The 16,101-nt window shown below is 38.0% G+C and overlaps 1 protein-coding gene and 1 long non-coding RNA gene across 4 annotated transcripts in view; both read left to right on the forward strand.

Moving 5' to 3' along the window:
• Positions 1-1,453: 1,453 nt before the first annotated feature.
• Positions 1,454-5,114, forward strand: LOC130684378 (uncharacterized). Its single transcript, XR_008998625.1, has 3 exons — positions 1,454-1,862; positions 3,065-3,216; positions 3,399-5,114. It is a non-coding gene; the product is annotated as an uncharacterized LOC130684378 (long non-coding RNA).
• A 562-nt stretch (positions 5,115-5,676) lies between these two features.
• ADAM18 (ADAM metallopeptidase domain 18) overlaps positions 5,677-16,101 on the forward strand; it is a 68,529-nt gene continuing 58,104 nt past the window's right edge. For 2 of the 3 annotated variants that reach the window (XR_008998723.1, XM_057505225.1), the window contains exons 1-3: positions 5,677-7,367; positions 7,809-7,885; positions 14,943-14,998. Coding sequence is in view for 2 of the 3 variants with exons in the window: in XM_057505225.1 (XP_057361208.1) it covers positions 7,304-7,367; positions 7,809-7,885; positions 14,943-14,998 (197 nt within the window). In the remaining variant the exon portion in view is untranslated. The remainder of the gene's footprint in view (positions 7,368-7,808; positions 7,886-14,942; positions 14,999-16,101) is intronic. The other variant, XM_057505224.1, reaches the window with a different exon arrangement.

Below are 16,101 nucleotides of genomic sequence, written 5' to 3' on the forward strand. Positions count from 1 at the left end.
AATTTTCTTTTAGCCATTCTATTAGGTGTATATTAATATCTCATTGGGTCTTAATTTGCATCCCCCTAATAGGTAATTATGCCACATATCATTAAGATGTAAGCTTGGCATCTTTATATTCTCTTCAGTGAAAAGTCTGTTCATGTCTTTTGCCCATTTCTTATCTTTTTCTAATTGGACTGTTTGTATTTTTAGATGTTGAGTTCAGATTTTTTTATTGTTTTCTAGTCAAGTCACATGTATTTTGTTGGTTATGTGACTTGAACATATCTTCTCCAAGTCTAAATTTTTTTCTCAGACCAAAGTTTTTTTAATTCTTACTTTGTAAGGTCTATTTTTTTTTCTTCTTGGATCATGCTTTTGTGGTCCTGTGTATGAATTCTTTGTCAATCTTAAATCCTGAATATTTTCTGCTATGATATATCTAGAATGTGTGTTTTCATATTTTACATTTAAGTACATGATCCATTTTACATTACTTTTTATAAAGGATCGGAGATTAATTTTTTGGTTAATGGGTGTCCAATTTCTCCAGCACAGTTCTTTGATAAAGCTGACTCATCCATTTGTTTTTTGCACCTTATCAAAAATTAACTGGACATTTTCATGTTGCCGTACTTTTCAGTTCTCTGTTCAGTTGTCATTCTCTCCACCAGTGCTACACTGTTCTGATTATTGTAGTTGTACAGTAGTGTTTAACATTGGGAAAGCGATTCCTCTCCCTTTACTCTTCTTTTCCAAGTTGTCTTGGCTATTCTAGGGTCTTTCCTTTCCATACACATTTTAGAATAAGCTTGTCTGTGTATACAAAAAATATTGCTGTGATTTTGATACAAGTTGTATTAAACTTATGGATGAATTTTACAGAAATGAAACCACATACTTACAGTCACTGATTTTTGGCAAGGGTGCCAAGGCAATTCAGTGGTCTTTCCAACAATTGGTGTTGGGACAAGTAGATATACACATGCAAAGGAAAGAAGTTAGATTGCTACATTATAACAATCACAAAAGTTAACTGAAAATGGATCATAGATCCAAAACTTATAAGTTTATAAGTTTTATAAACTTATAAAACAGAACACGTATAAGGAAATCTTTGTTACCTTGGCACAGGCTGTTATAGAAGACACCGGAGCACAAAGAAGCAAGAGACTGATTGAACTACATCAAGATTAAGAATTTTTGTGCTGTCTATGGTACGTCTAAGAAAGTGAAAGAAAAACTACAACATGGGATACACATATTAGCAAATCTTTTATCTCATGTGGGAATTATATCCAGAATATATAAAAAGCACTTATAAGTCCATAAAAAAGACAAGGTGCAATTAAAATTGGGAAGGGCTTTAAAGAAATACATCACCAAAGAGGAAACATAAATGCTCAATAAGCCCATGCTCAACATCTTAGGAAAATGCAAATCAAAACCACAATGAGGCACTACCCCACACTCAATAGAATGATTATTAATGACACAGGTAACATGTGTTACTAGTGAGGCTGCGGAGAAATTGGGATCTCCTTGGTCTCTGTTTCCAGCACTGCTCAAACTCTAGTCTCTCCTTTCTATTCTTGAACTAGTAAAAGCTGCTGTCTAATAATCAGCTGCAGATTGTCCCATAAGATTGTCCCATACTCTGTGTCTGTATTGTCCTTCTCTCTCTGCCAGGAACTTCCAGGAGACTCCCAGCGCTTCTGCAGGCCTCAGTGAGCAGAGAATCTTCCTCTCCAGTGCCGCCCTGCAGATCCCAGCCATTTCTGCTGCTGAGAACAGAGCCTTTGCCTCCTGAACGCAGTGAGAATGCTGTGTTTTGCTCAGGCCTGTGATTCTCTGTGCTCAGATCAGCCGATTGGCCACAGGTAGAATTGTATTTTCATAAACACACCCTCATGTTTTCCTTCCTTCAGATGTTAGAGTTTCCGATGTCCTGTTGAAATCCAGAAACCATTTCCCTCATGTATTTTGCCCTGTTTTCTATTTTCTTATGAAAGGGCTTGGTTGGCACCACGTACTGGAAAAATTTAATCCTGGCCAAAGTGGAAGCCCTGTCTTTCTTCCTTGGGGTAATGGATAGTACCCAATTAATCCAATAATAATTAGGTCCAATTTCTTTTATCAGCCGTTGGAGTGATTAAGCACATGAGAGGGAAGCTCCACTTACAAAATGGTCACTTTTGTGAAGGCACACTAATGGGGCAGTGACCTTTTCTGACGGATGAGGCAGGGAGAGCAGAACTTTCCATGGTGGGTTCCACCCCAGCACAACACTGCTGCACAGTGGCTCCATTTCAGTATTTCTGCACATTTGTGCCAATTTCCTTACTGTAATATATAAAACATCCTGAATCACCTTCTTTTAGGGAAATCACTTTTTGTCAGGGGCATTCATTTGTATTTAATACCATCATAGTTGTTTTTGTGATAATTTTGACAGCTTAATTTAATTTTTTGTATTTTAGTCACCTGATTTATTTCTTCCATTTAATTGAAACAAATTTCCATATATTTTTCTAATTGTGCTGTCTTTATAACATCTAGAGGAAAATCTATTTTTTAAATTAATAGTCAAAATTTGAACAATATCATCTTATACAGATAGTATGGAAATTTAACCTAGTCTGCTATCATTGATTGTTTTTTTAAATTAATCTTCCATTATGTCAATAATTTTTCATTAAATCACTTGTAAAATAGTTCTTTCTTGCCCTATTTTTTAAGTATGTACTTAGGATAAATATCAATTTAATGCATTCTAAGCAATTTATAGGATGGAATATGATAGAAGAAAATACATTAGTATATAGAACAATATATCACATGTATATTATATGTTATGTAAATATGTAATTTAAAATAAATTTATGTCAGTTATGTTGAAAGACAGTGAGAGAGAGATACAGAGATGACAAATATATAAAGCCCTTTGAGGAAAAACACTTTTAAAATTAAGTTTATTCATTTTCTGACTGTATTATCTGAATCCCCAGTTTATATAATGCAAATGACTAGTATGCATTGAATATCATTTTTGAAATGTTAAAAGGCACTCTCATGTTTTCAGGTAAAAATTTTGTGAAACCATGTTCTGCTCCTTGAAGAAATGGCCTTGATCAGTTTCTATGTTTTTCTACCTTTCCTTATTTTAATGGCCGTCATTGTTCTTAAATGGAATAAAATGAGATTTTGGAAAAGAGAGGCAACAACAAGTGGAGGGTAAGTACAAATTTTTTATATAATATTTAAAATGCATTATGGGAAGAATTCAGATGTAATTCCGAAGTACTACAAGTAAGTGCTCTTGGATGGATTGGGCTAATGTTTAGAAATATTATCTGAGTATATCCCAGTGTCGTTTTCAGATTTCAGAATGTTTGGTATCCTTCCTGTTCTTATAGGACCAGAACCAACTGAAAGTACGCAGTCAGTGCTCAGTGCCGTTCACACAGGAAGCCACGTGGGCTAGAGTTTCTGTAGGAGGTTCTGGCTGCTCTCCAAGCAACCCCATTCCCCGCATTGCCATTCATTTGTGCCAAGGAGATCAATACATACAGGGAAGCAGGTTTGGTGACTAGAATATGGAGAAGGTGGAAAAACTATAAGATGACCAAGAAGGAGGGAGAGAACATGAGACAGAACACTGCCCATTTAACACTTAATTAATATAATATTGCTCATATGTTTCTAAAATTAGAATTAAGGTACTTGCATAGCTGTTGCTTTGTAGAGCAGAGCTTGGTTAGGTCTTCATTCTCATTAGGTATGACTGGGAGATGACATATTTTGGGTGTCCGACATAAGGAGGTGATACATACACACTGTGAAATGATCAGCGTGACATGACATACAGTTAACATGTGTCACTGAATGTAGTCAAAAAAAGCTCTTTTCTTATGATGATTTTTAAGATGTATTCTCTTAGTAAGTGTAGTCCGTATGTTGTGCATTACATCACCATGACTTTTTAATTTTTATTTTGTAAGCTTGTACCTGTTGACCCTCTTCACTCATTTAGCCCACCCCCTGCTCCTGCCAACAGTCTGTTCTCTGTATCTATCTGCTTGCTTTTGTTTTTAATGCTTAGATTCCACATATGAGTGAGATCATTATTTGTCTTTTTGACTTATTTTACTTCAGAGTTTTTTCATTACAACACGAATACAAACCACAATTTGCTTAGTGAATATTTAGGAAAATGAGAATGCCAAAGTAAGGATAAGTAAATGGGTCTCATTCCTCCAAACTAAAGGAAAATGTCTGTCTCTCACTTGTGTAGATGGAGATAAAATTATGGTATAAAAAAACTTCCATCAACACCTCTGTTTCCCAAGTTAGTTAGTTTTATTTACCCACAAGTTAGTAACACCCAGTTAAAGTCAGGGTAGAATTCTGCATGATGCACATGGTCATTTACATAATCACCATCCAGTTGCTCTAAGTGGACTGGATGGAAGGCTGTCTGGCAGAATCTCCCTGTGCTCTTATTTAAGGCACCTTGGACAAACCTCAGTGGTTGCTAGAAGTAACCTGACTTCTGTGGCCTAAGGGAGTAACAAAATCTGGTCCTGACAGCCTCAGTTTCAGAGCAGCAATAAGTGGTTTCGGGCTGCACAGGTAAGAGATGACGTGGAGCTGATGCCCAAAGGGTGGCGACAGCCTGGCTGGTTGGGAACCAGGTCCTGCTCCCGTTTCCCAAGGGCCTTATGGTCGACATCACGTCCTGGTCTGTGGCCTTTCTCTCCAAAATGACTGCTCTGCTTGCACGTGGCCCAGCAGACCTTCCTGAATCCTTTCTAGATTCATTTTCAAATAAAACACCAATAATCTGTCCACAGCCAATGCCTTGTAGTTCCTACTCCAGGAGACAGAAGGAGCTAGCTGTGCAGGTGGACCTAAATTCAGCCAGTGTTCTGCTGGATTTACACCCCTGAGTGAGGTGCTCAAACCTGACCTCACCTGTGGCCCAGGAACTGAAGCCACGTAGGGGGAACCTGAGCACCAGACACTCTTCCTCCTCATCAGGCACTGGGTGTGGGAAGGAGCCCAAGAAAAAATGGAGGCTGTGAAAATACCACCAAATGTAACTGAATGTTACATTTGTGAAAAGACACAGAAGCCTCCTTACAGGTCACAATAATGAAAGTGAAGTTAGTTATTCACATAGTTATTTGATAGAAATAGTATAATTACAGATATGATAATTTAAGAATTTTAAGATTTACATTTAAATTATCTTTCTAACTTTGGGGAAGTATCATCATATCATAGATATATTAACATCTCATTCTGTCTTCCATGTAGACAAAATAGAGAAAAGTACTACATGGATTTTTAGTTTGAAATTTTAAACATGCTTAACTTCTTTGAAAATTAGATTTACATTAGAAAGAGACTGAACAGTAGAATATATGATCAATGAGTGGGATATGGGAAGGAAGGTGGATATTGGTAATTGTTAATTGAGTAATTACTACAAATCTAGCATTTTTACTTGACTTTAAGGCTACAGTGTTTCCTAACCCTAAAAATAATGCTATTTCTCTTACACAGATCTCTGTCAGAAGACAGCAATGACAGCAACCAGTCGTAGAGATAAAAGGTGAATTAAAGGGATCAAACTATTGACAAAATAAAATCATGAGAAATTTTATTACATTTTTAGCAATACTTTAGTATAAGAAAACTATTATTCCCATATTTCATCATCCAGATTCCTATCTTCCAATTTAATATACTAAAACAGAGACTAGAACAAAGAGTTTGATGTCAATTTTGTTTTAAAGTAATTTAGAAATAGATAATGTTAACTGATGTTATCAGCCATCCATGAACTCCCGTACTTAAGGCTCTAGGGCTAGAGTGACTGAGTGGAGGGAGTGAGGGATGAGTGTGGTTTTGAACATGTGTGTGTGGAACATGTGTTGGAAATGCACGGAGGACTTTTGGAAGTACTCTTCCTCTGCAGATAAAAATAGACAAATTAACAGTAATTATTATCTATTTCCTCACATATTTTTATTGTTCTTGTCCTCTCTGTTTTCTTGCTGATTTTCTTTTACCATGTGAACTGTAGAGACTGTGTACATGAAACACACATAAACTCCAGGTTATAATATTCCTTTTAATGTGGCTTCACAGACGATAAGGAAAAAGAAACGGGTTTGCAAATTTCGCAGACACAGGCATAGATGGTGACAGTATAACCAGCGTCTTTTATACTAAATACTTGCTACACCTGTGGTTGCATAGTAAAATTTGACAGCTTTGTTGACAGTCAAAACTTAGCATTTCTATTTTTCTATATTTCTTTTACAACAGTGACTAAAGAATAATGTTAAAAGCCATAGGTTGGAGAAAAGGTATTACCAAGACCCTCACCATTACCTGACCTGATGCAAGAACGAGAAAAAACAATCGGCTCTTCATTCCTTTTGTTGTGGCTCCAAGCTCTCAATTTCACAAACCCAAATAAATCCTGGGAGTGACAGCACATAGGCTGCGGGCTGCGGGCTCTTCCTGCCGCCGCGATCCCCTGGGAGGAAGCAGGCGGCTCCGCCCCTCGGGGGACTCGGAGGCCCCCCATCCCGCTGAACCCCCTCTGCCCGCCGCCGCCGCGCGGGGTGCCGGGCCGCCCGCTGCTCCCGCCGCGGAAAGGACCCCGCAGCCCGCGCCCCGCCGGGAGCTCAGGGCTCCCCTGCCCTCTCCGCTCTGGGCTTTGGAGTACTGAGAGGAGGGGCCGCGGGAAGGCCGGCGCCGGGCGCCCAGAGAGTCGCCAGCACTCATCCCGCCTTCGGGAATTGCCACCGCTGAGCCCCGGGTAGTAGGTAACCTTGTGCTACCTGGGCCTCAGGTGAGGCGGGATGCAGGAGCCTCGGTCCCGGGGGCGCCGGGCTGGCTGCTCCTTCGCCCCGAGGCCCAGCTTGTCCGGGCGCGATGTCCTTGCCCCGGGGCCGGGCGCCCCGTCTTCCTCTCACCGAGACGGGTGCCCCTCCGCGTGCCGCCCGGCGCCGCGCACGCCTTCGTCAGTGCCCACGGGGCCGCCGGGTCAGAGCGCCCCGGGGGGGGGTCGGGGACGGGGGGCAGAAACCTTCCACACAGACGTTCGCGGGGCTCCTTCCTCTGCCCCCCGCCGGGCGGACGCAGCGCCGGAGACCCGGGCCGCGAGGCTGGCAATTACCCCGCGGCTGCAGGCGGCGCGGGTCGCGTCGCCCGCGCCCCTCAGGCCAGGACGCCAGCCGGTCAGCGTCGCCCCGCGCCCGCCGCGAGCCTGGGGCCGCAAACGGTCCGCAGCGACGCCCCGGCCATGCTGCTGCTGCTCGGCCTGCTCGGCCTGCTCTCCGGGCTGGCGCCGTCGCCCGCCCGTCTGGGTGAGGCCCGGGGATCCCCGCCCGCCGCTCGCTTCGCGCGTCCCCGCGGGTACCAGCCCGACACCCGCCCGGCGGGACTGGACTCCGGGACGCGGCCGCTGACCCGCAGCCGGGGTTCCGGGCCCGTCTCCCGCGGGCCGAGGGGCTGGGACTCCGGGGGGCGCCTGGCCTGTTCCGCTCAGACCCCTGGGACAGTAGGCCGACGCGGCTGCGCAGAGGAGCAGGGCGTCCACGGTCTCTTTTTGTTGTTTATACCTTAGCCGTTTTCAATGTGCCACCGAAAATCCAGCGAAAGCTGTGGACCGCAAGGAGGGTGGGCGCACAGGGGTCAGTTTACTTGCAATTTGAGACCCGGCTCTGGACTCAGGGTTAAGAACCCATGCTTGGCTGACACGGTTCTTGTTGCAAAAACACCGATTTTCTTACTTTTCCTTACTGCAGAGACTGAAGGAATATTCCTGCATGTCACGGTTCCACGGAAAGTAAGGTCAAACCAGAGTGTTGATTCAGAAAAGCAGGTAAAGGTTCAGGAATATTTGATAATTAAAATTTTTAAGACAGTGTTTGTTCATCTTTGTGTTAAGTCTGATCGCACTGATTTGTATTCACGTGCCAAGCAAACTGTTTTCACGGTGCTCCCGTCTCAGGGCATTTGGATCCAACCTGCCCACACTGCTCGTTCCTGTGTCCCCTTTTCCTCTGCGTCTCTTATGATCGCAGTGTTCAAGAAATATCAAATGCTTCTCAGAAATCATACCTGAAAAAGAAAAAATAAATATGGAATAAGCATACCGATGGTCCAGCCTGCAGTTTATAAACATTTGTTCATGGCCACTGAGTGCAGAGAAACTGGTGAGGAGCAAAATTCAGACCTACAAGTGTGACCTGGAAGCATCAGGCTTAGTAAAACCAGTGGGCGAAGAAAGGGGAACACTTAAGAATGTTACATTTGCCCTATTATGATGAAAAAGATCAGAGTAAATAAATATTAACTGGAAACAGAAGTTGAAAAATTGCTTACGTGCAATACAAAATAAAGTGATTCAATTGAAAGCATTTGACTTGAATATTTTCTTGATTAAAATGCTTCAAATTGGCATAGTTACAATGTTTTATCTCACAAACTGGAAGTCACAATAAAGAGTTTAGATTTCAATGTGGTTAATGTGGTGTGGTCCATGTATTAGTCCATAACCCTGAGAACATTTTTTCAGGTTGAAGGAAAAATTTTGAAATAAAAGTAAGTCAAAAATTAAGAATCCATTAACTGTTTTGGAATACAGTATTTGAACCCATCATGACTGTGTTCTACTGATCATAATAAAAATAAAATATATGTGAGATTGTACTTGAAAATCACAATAAAATAATTTTGAGAAGTTGCATTTTCATACTAATTTCATTTAATTCTCATGTTAACCTAGTGTAGGGTATATATATATACACACACAAATACACATATATATGTACTTAAGAAGACGATTAAAAATGTTAAAGGTGTCAAAGCTACAAGTTTCAGGCCATGGAATTTAATCTTTAATATATGACTTCAGTTCCATTTTAAGTAAACTATCTTTTGTTGAAAAACTCCTTATGTAAAAGTTATATATTTTTTTCTTCTGTGTTTTTCTGTTTTAAATTGTCATGGACAATCACTTTAAACTTGATATTGCTTACTTCAGATTGCCTGTCGCAATGCATATAGCAACTGTGCAGGACATGAGACAGGTTTCCCTGGAGGACGTGTTGTGTCCATACTTGTCTACACTTGCTGGATTCCGTATGGAATTCCAGAAGCCATTTTTCCGGTGGTGGGGTGCAGGTTTCCCTGGAGGATGTGTTGTGTCCATACTTGTCTACACTTGCTGGATTCCGTATGGAATTCCAGAAGCCATTTTTCCAGTGGTAGGGTGTGCTTACTGTTCTCCTCATATTTCTTTTTTTTTTTTAATTATTATTTTTTATTGAAGGGTAGTTGATGCACAGTATTACATTACATTAGTTTCAAGTGTACAACACAGTGGTAAAACATTTATATACATAATTCTAGGTTCCAGCTATCACCCTACCAAGCTGTTACAATATCTTGACTATATTCCTTATGCTATACATTACATCCCGGTTACTTATTTATTTTACCATTGGAAGTCTGTTCTCCTCATATTTCTTACAGTAGACCTCCCTTTGTCTCTCTTGCTCTCTTCTTTTAATCTGTTATTACCCCATTTCTTTTTTTTAATTAGACTTAAAAGGATTCTTTTTCATGGACTTCCAGTGTGTCATGACAAGCACATATTCCACTAAAGCAATGGCTTGGATTTTGTGATATTACAGTAATTATGCAGAACTTTCTTGGGTTTGCCCAGATATATTTGTGGAAGCCATAATGCCATTATTGGAATAACTCTGGGAAGAGACCCCTCAGCTAAGGAGAGCTGACCTCAGTTACAGTGGGTTTATTTCCTCCTGTCTGTGCCTTCCTGCCAAAGACTGTTGTGGAACAACAGTACTTTATTAGTCATTGCAGTGAGGGGGACATACACCACAGGGAACCCTGGGGCATGTCAGCAAGGGGGTGTTAGATAGGCCTAATAAGACTTTGACTTGTGTTAGGGGTTTGGATGTGGTTAGCAAATAGAGGTAATTCAATGATTATGTATCTTCATAAATCTCATCTAGGAGAAAGGAATCCTAATACAGTGCTAAAGTTGTAATTGGTCAAGAAGTAGCAGCATCTGATGTTAGCCCAGGAAAGACTTATTTGGTCATTTTCTCTGGCTTGGAAAATACTAATATTTTGTTTGTATTCAGACATGATTGCAAAGTGATCTTGTTTTCCTCTTGATTCATAATTGTCTCAACAGCAGAACACCAAGGCTCACTGATAGTGTCAAGCCAGCTCTTCAATATCAGAACTGCTTTTCTCTTTTTCATTCCTTTTGTAATTAATTTACATTGGTCATGTTTGACTTTAATTAAGGCTACACCTATATCAAGTATTGACATTATAAATGACAGGAGAAGACTACTGGGATATATATGTATATACTAAGTTCAAGTTGTTGTGGTAGAGTTTGGGAAGAACTATCTAAGCAGCATATTTCAGCTGACTGTTGATTTTATGTTTGTACATCTATGTACGATTGGAGTTAAACAAGGAGGCCATTAGACTGGGTGGCTTTAGTGCCTTCTGTAGCCTCCATAAGTAAACCAAAGCCTAAGGCAAAATTAGTGCACCAGAACCTGAACAAATGAGAACTACAACTACTCACAAACAGCCAAATAACTAAATTTTCCCAAAAGGCATGTGTTTAAGCAATAGCCAATTAAATTATTTGCTTTGCTTCCATGTCTTTTCTATAAAAATATCTGCCTGTACCCCCTCCCATGAAGTGCCTCTAACCACTTTTTATGAGGATTAAAAATATGTGTAAAACTCTCAGAACATTCATTGCAGGTATATTTTTCCAGAAATGTTTCTGTTCTAAAAGGCTTTCATCTAATGATATATTTAAATACTGTCTTTTGTAGTTAACCAAGAAAACTTGGACACCTTGATATGCCCAGTTAGTGGGAGAACCTGGGCTAGACCCTTGCTGTCTACATTTGTGATCGAGTGCTCTTTTCAGTCATATAAAATTGTTTCTTTTATTACAAAAAAAAATTAATGGGCCTCAGTTTGTCTTTTTACACTTCTGGTGATAGAAGTTATAATAACTGTGTAATATGTTAATATTCATCTTACTTACAACTTAAAATGATTTTATCCCATTATATGTAATTTTATAAATCATGTGGCTGATTTACAAATAAAGCTTAACTATAACATTCCATAAGAGATAAAAAACACATGGAGATATTTGCCTAACCTGAAGCCAAACACAAATTTTTTCCAATTGCATAAGACCTGACACTATTATGAATTAAGGTATATAAATAAATGCATAAAGAAAGTAATAAGGAGACTGAAATTGGTGTAGTGTCCCAGAGATACTGGCAATTGATGTAGTGGATCTGTGATTTACAAATTTCAAACATGCCCCACATTACTATTGCCATTTTGTGCATTGTTTTCTGGCTATTTGGTAGATTCATAGTTCCTTGTTTCTCATTCTGCTGTCTTTTTCTGTCAGTATGCTTTGACATTTTATCCTGTTCTTTTGTGTAATTACTACAAGTTTTCCCCTTAATGTTACCATGAGGCCTACGTAAAACATCTTCAAATTATAAAACCCTATTTTAAGCTGATAACTTAAAATCAATAGGCTTCCTAAATTTTACCCGTATATTTCTCCTCCTACTCACATTTTAATTAATTGTTGTTACAATTTATGTATTTTCATATTGTGTAAATAATAACAGATTATTACAGTTATGGTTATTTTTACTATGTTTCTTTTATTAACTTTTAAACTAGAGTTGTAACAGTACCATGTTACAGAATCTAATTTTGACTCTATATTTGCCATTACCAGTGAATTTTATGCTGTCTTTTTAATGTTTTTGTGACATTAATTAGCATCCTTTACTTTCTCTCAAAGAAATCCCTTTAAATTTCTTTTAAGGTAGGTCAAGTGTCAATGAACTCCCTAGGGTTTTTTGTTGTTCAGTAAAGTCTTTTATATTTCCTCTTTCATTTCTGAAGGATCGTTTTGCTGTGTGTGTAGAATCCTTGGTTGACAAATTTTTTCTTTTCAGTATTTTGAAGACGTCATCTCATTCTCTTCTGGCCTGTAAAGTTTCTGTTAAGAAATCTGCCAATCAGATTTCCGCTCTCTTATGCGGAGCCCCTTGTTTGTAACTTCTCTCTTTTTCTTGCTTCTTTTAAATTATTTGTCTTTGAATTTTGACAAGTGAATTATAATGTGTCTCAGAGTAGCCCTATTCAAGTTCAACCTATTTGGTGTCCTTTGGGACTTACGGATCTGATGTCAAGTTCTCTCCCCATGTTTGGGAAATTTTCAGTCATTATTGCTTTAAATATACTTTCTGTCCCTTTCTCTTTCTCTTCTCCTGCTAGAATTCCATAAGGTAAATATTGGGGTTTTTTTCATTGTTTCCCACAAGTCCCATGGACTTTCTTCACTTTTCTTCATAGTTTTATCTTTTGCTCCTCGGACTAGATGTGCATAATAATATAAGGCATACCTCATTTTATTGTACTTTGCTTTTTGAGCTTCACAAGTATTGCATTTTTTACAAAATGAACTTTGTAGCAACCTTGCATCAAGCAAGTCAGTTGGCATTATTTTTCCAACAGCATTTGTTCACTTCCTGTATCTTTGTCACATTTTGGTAATTCTCACAGTATTTCAAAATTTTTTATTATTACTTTATTTGTTATGGTCATCTTTCATGTTACTGTTGAAATTGTTTTGGGGTGCCATGAAGTAGTGTCCATATAACAACAAGCTTAATAAACGTGTGTGTTCTGACTGTTTCACAGACTGGCTGTGGTTAGTGTTTGAGAAAAAAAGCCTATTTTGATACTATGCCCATTTTTAAATTGGATTTTTTATCGTATAGAGCTGTCTAAGTTCTTTGTGTTTTGCATATTAACTCCTTATTGGATGTATGATTTTCAGTTAGTTGCCTTTTTGTTTTAATGATGGTTTCCTTTGTTGTGAAGAAGCTTTTCAGCTTGATAAAGTTCCATTTATTTTTGCCTTGGTTTCCCTTGCCTTTGGAGTCAGATCCAAAAAAAATGCTGAAAGTGATGTCAAGGAGTTTGCCTAGGAGTTTGACTGATGTCAAGAAAACCTACATTTTCTTCTAGGAGTTTTATGGTTTCAGGTCTTACATGCGAGTCTTTAATCCATTTTGAGTTAATTTGTAGGTATAGTGTAAAAGAGTGGTCTAGTCTCATTCTTTTGCATGTGGCTGACTAGTTTCCCTAGCACCATTTCTTGAAGGGACTCTCCTTTCTCCATCATATGTTCTTGGATCCTTTGTCATAAATTAATTGTCCATATGTGTGTGGGTTAATTTCTGGGCTCTCAATTCTCTTCCTTTGATTTATGTGACTATTTTTGTGCCAGTACCTTACTATTTTGATTACTGTCGTTTTATAGTTTGAAGTCAAGGATGTGATATCTCCAGCTTTGTTGTTCTTTCTCAATATTGCCTTAGCTATTCAGGATCTTTTGTGGTTCCACACAAATTTTAAAATTATTTGTAGTTCTGTGAACTATGCCATTGGAATTTTGATAGGGATCACATTGAATCTGTAGATTGCTTTAGGTAATATGTACATTTTAACAATATCCTATTCTAACCTATGCACATGAAATATCTCCCCATTTATTTGTGTCTTCTTTAATTTCTTTCATCAGTATCTTACAGTTTTCAATTTACAGATTTTTTTACCTCCTTGGTTAAATTTATTTACAGGTATTTTATTATTTTTGTTGCAGTTGTAAATAGGATAGTTTTCTTAATTTCTCTTTTTGTTACTTTATTAGTATATAGAAATTTAACATATTTTTGCATATTGAGTTTGTATCCTGAAACTTCACTGATTTGTTACTAGTTTTAACAGTTTTTTTGTAGAGCTGTTAGGGTTTTCTATGTGTAATACCACATCATCTGAAAACAGTTGCAGTTTTACTTGGTTGTTTCCAATTTGGGTGTGTTTTCTTTCTTGTGTTGCCTAATTGCTGTGGCTGGGACTTCCAACACTATATCAAATAAAGCTGCAATAGTAAGCATGTTAGCTGTGCATTTGTCACATATGGCCTTTATTATGTTGACGTGTGTTCCCTCTATACACACTTTGTCAAAAGTTTTTATCATAATTGGGTGTTGAATTTTACCAAATACTTTTTCTACACCTATTAAAATGTTGATACAATTTTTATTCATTTTATCACTGTTGTATATCATGTTGACTGACTGGCAGATGTTGAATCATCCTTGCATCATGGAATAAATCCCACTTCATTGTGGTATATGATCCTTTTAGTGTATTGTCTAATTTGGTTTGCTAATATCTTGGGGATTTTTTGCATCTATGTCCATCAGAGCTTTAGCCTGTACTTTTCTTTTTTTGTGGCGTACTTGTCTGGTTTCGGTATCAAGGTAATGCTGACTTCATAAAATGAGTTTGGAAGTATTCCCTCTTCTTCAGTTCTAGGAAGAGTTTGAGAAGAATAGGTATTAAATCTTTGAATATTTGGTAGAATTCGCCACTGAAGACATGTGGACTTTTGTTTGTTGGGAGGTTTTGATTATTGATTCAATCTCCTTACTAGTAATTGGTCTATTCAGATTTTCTATTTCTTCATGATTCAGTCTTGGAAGATTGTGTGTCTCTGGTAATTTATATGTTTCTTCTAGGTTGTCCAAATTTTGGCTTATAACTGTTTATAGTAGTCTCTTACATAGAAAACTATTCTCTATGTAGTTGTGTATTTGTTGTGTTCCTGGGAGTGAGGAAGCTCAGGATCTTCCCACATCTCTATCTTGAACCCAACCCCCTGAGTGAATCACTTTTTGGTTGACATGAGTGAAGTATACTGGTTTACTTTATATATTTCTGATTTACTGAATCATCTTCATTTATTTTCCTTATTTTAGGTGATTTATATCATTACAATTGATGAAAAAACATACACTCTGCATCTCAGAAAACAGTAAGATATGATTTTCCCTTAATGCTTAGATTTGTCTTTTTAAGTGTTTTGTATACTATTTAAATTTAAGAATGCTGTATAATGTAGACTGTTTAACCAATCCATTTTTCAATTTAATTCATTAAGTCTTAAATGTTAGATCTATGACAATATTGCATTTTAATTTTCCAGCTTGTTATTTTCAAATTAAGAAATAAGTAACATATTTGTAAATCTTCAACTGAATATAAACATTGAACCCAAGAACTGCAAGTTATATATTAAGTATGCTCAATGTGAAATCAAACACAGTTACTCATCAAGTGGTTATTGGTGGAAAATTCCACTGGTTGCATACATTTTATTAATTATATGTGTATTTATTCTTAACAACTTTATTGGGTACATTTCACATATCATAAAACTCATGTTTAATTCAATAATTTTTAATAACTTTATGCAGTGTTGTGACCATCAACCATAAATCAGTTTCAGATCATTTCATTCTCCACATAAGATTCTTTATGCCATTTCACATTTATTCCCTGTTCACATCCACCACTTCAGGCAACAATCAATCTACTTTCAGTATCCCAATCTGCATTTTCTCAACATTTCATATAAATGCACTAAAAAAACTGCTTCTCTGCCTGCATCTTTGAAATACATATTTATAACAACTGCGTTTTGTCTGCCTACATCTTTGTAGTTGAACAAGGCTGGAGAAAATTATCCTCACTTAATTCATGGCTGTTCTCACCTAATTCATGACCATTAAACTCATGTTGGCCTTTAATGTCTCTACAACTCTATTAAAAGTGTTTGTTGGTAAGACTATCAGTGACCTTCATGTCTCTGAATGCCAGTTATTTTTTAGTCTTCATTTTCTTGACCAGTTGGCAACACTTTATATAACTAATCTGTGTCCTCCAAAAATACTCTCTTCATTTGGCTTCCAGAATACCACAGACTTCCGGTTTAATTCAACGTAGTGCTTACCCCTTCTCAGGCTCTTTATTTTTTTATTTGTTTTTCAGATTCTTCCTCATCTACCCAATCTTACAGTACTCCATGGTACTATTCTTATCTTGTGTTTTTCTAACTACATTGAATCACCTGGTTAC

Source organism: Manis pentadactyla, chromosome 7, assembly GCF_030020395.1.
Source record: "Manis pentadactyla isolate mManPen7 chromosome 7, mManPen7.hap1, whole genome shotgun sequence".
Taxonomy (NCBI): Eukaryota; Metazoa; Chordata; class Mammalia; order Pholidota; family Manidae; genus Manis; species Manis pentadactyla.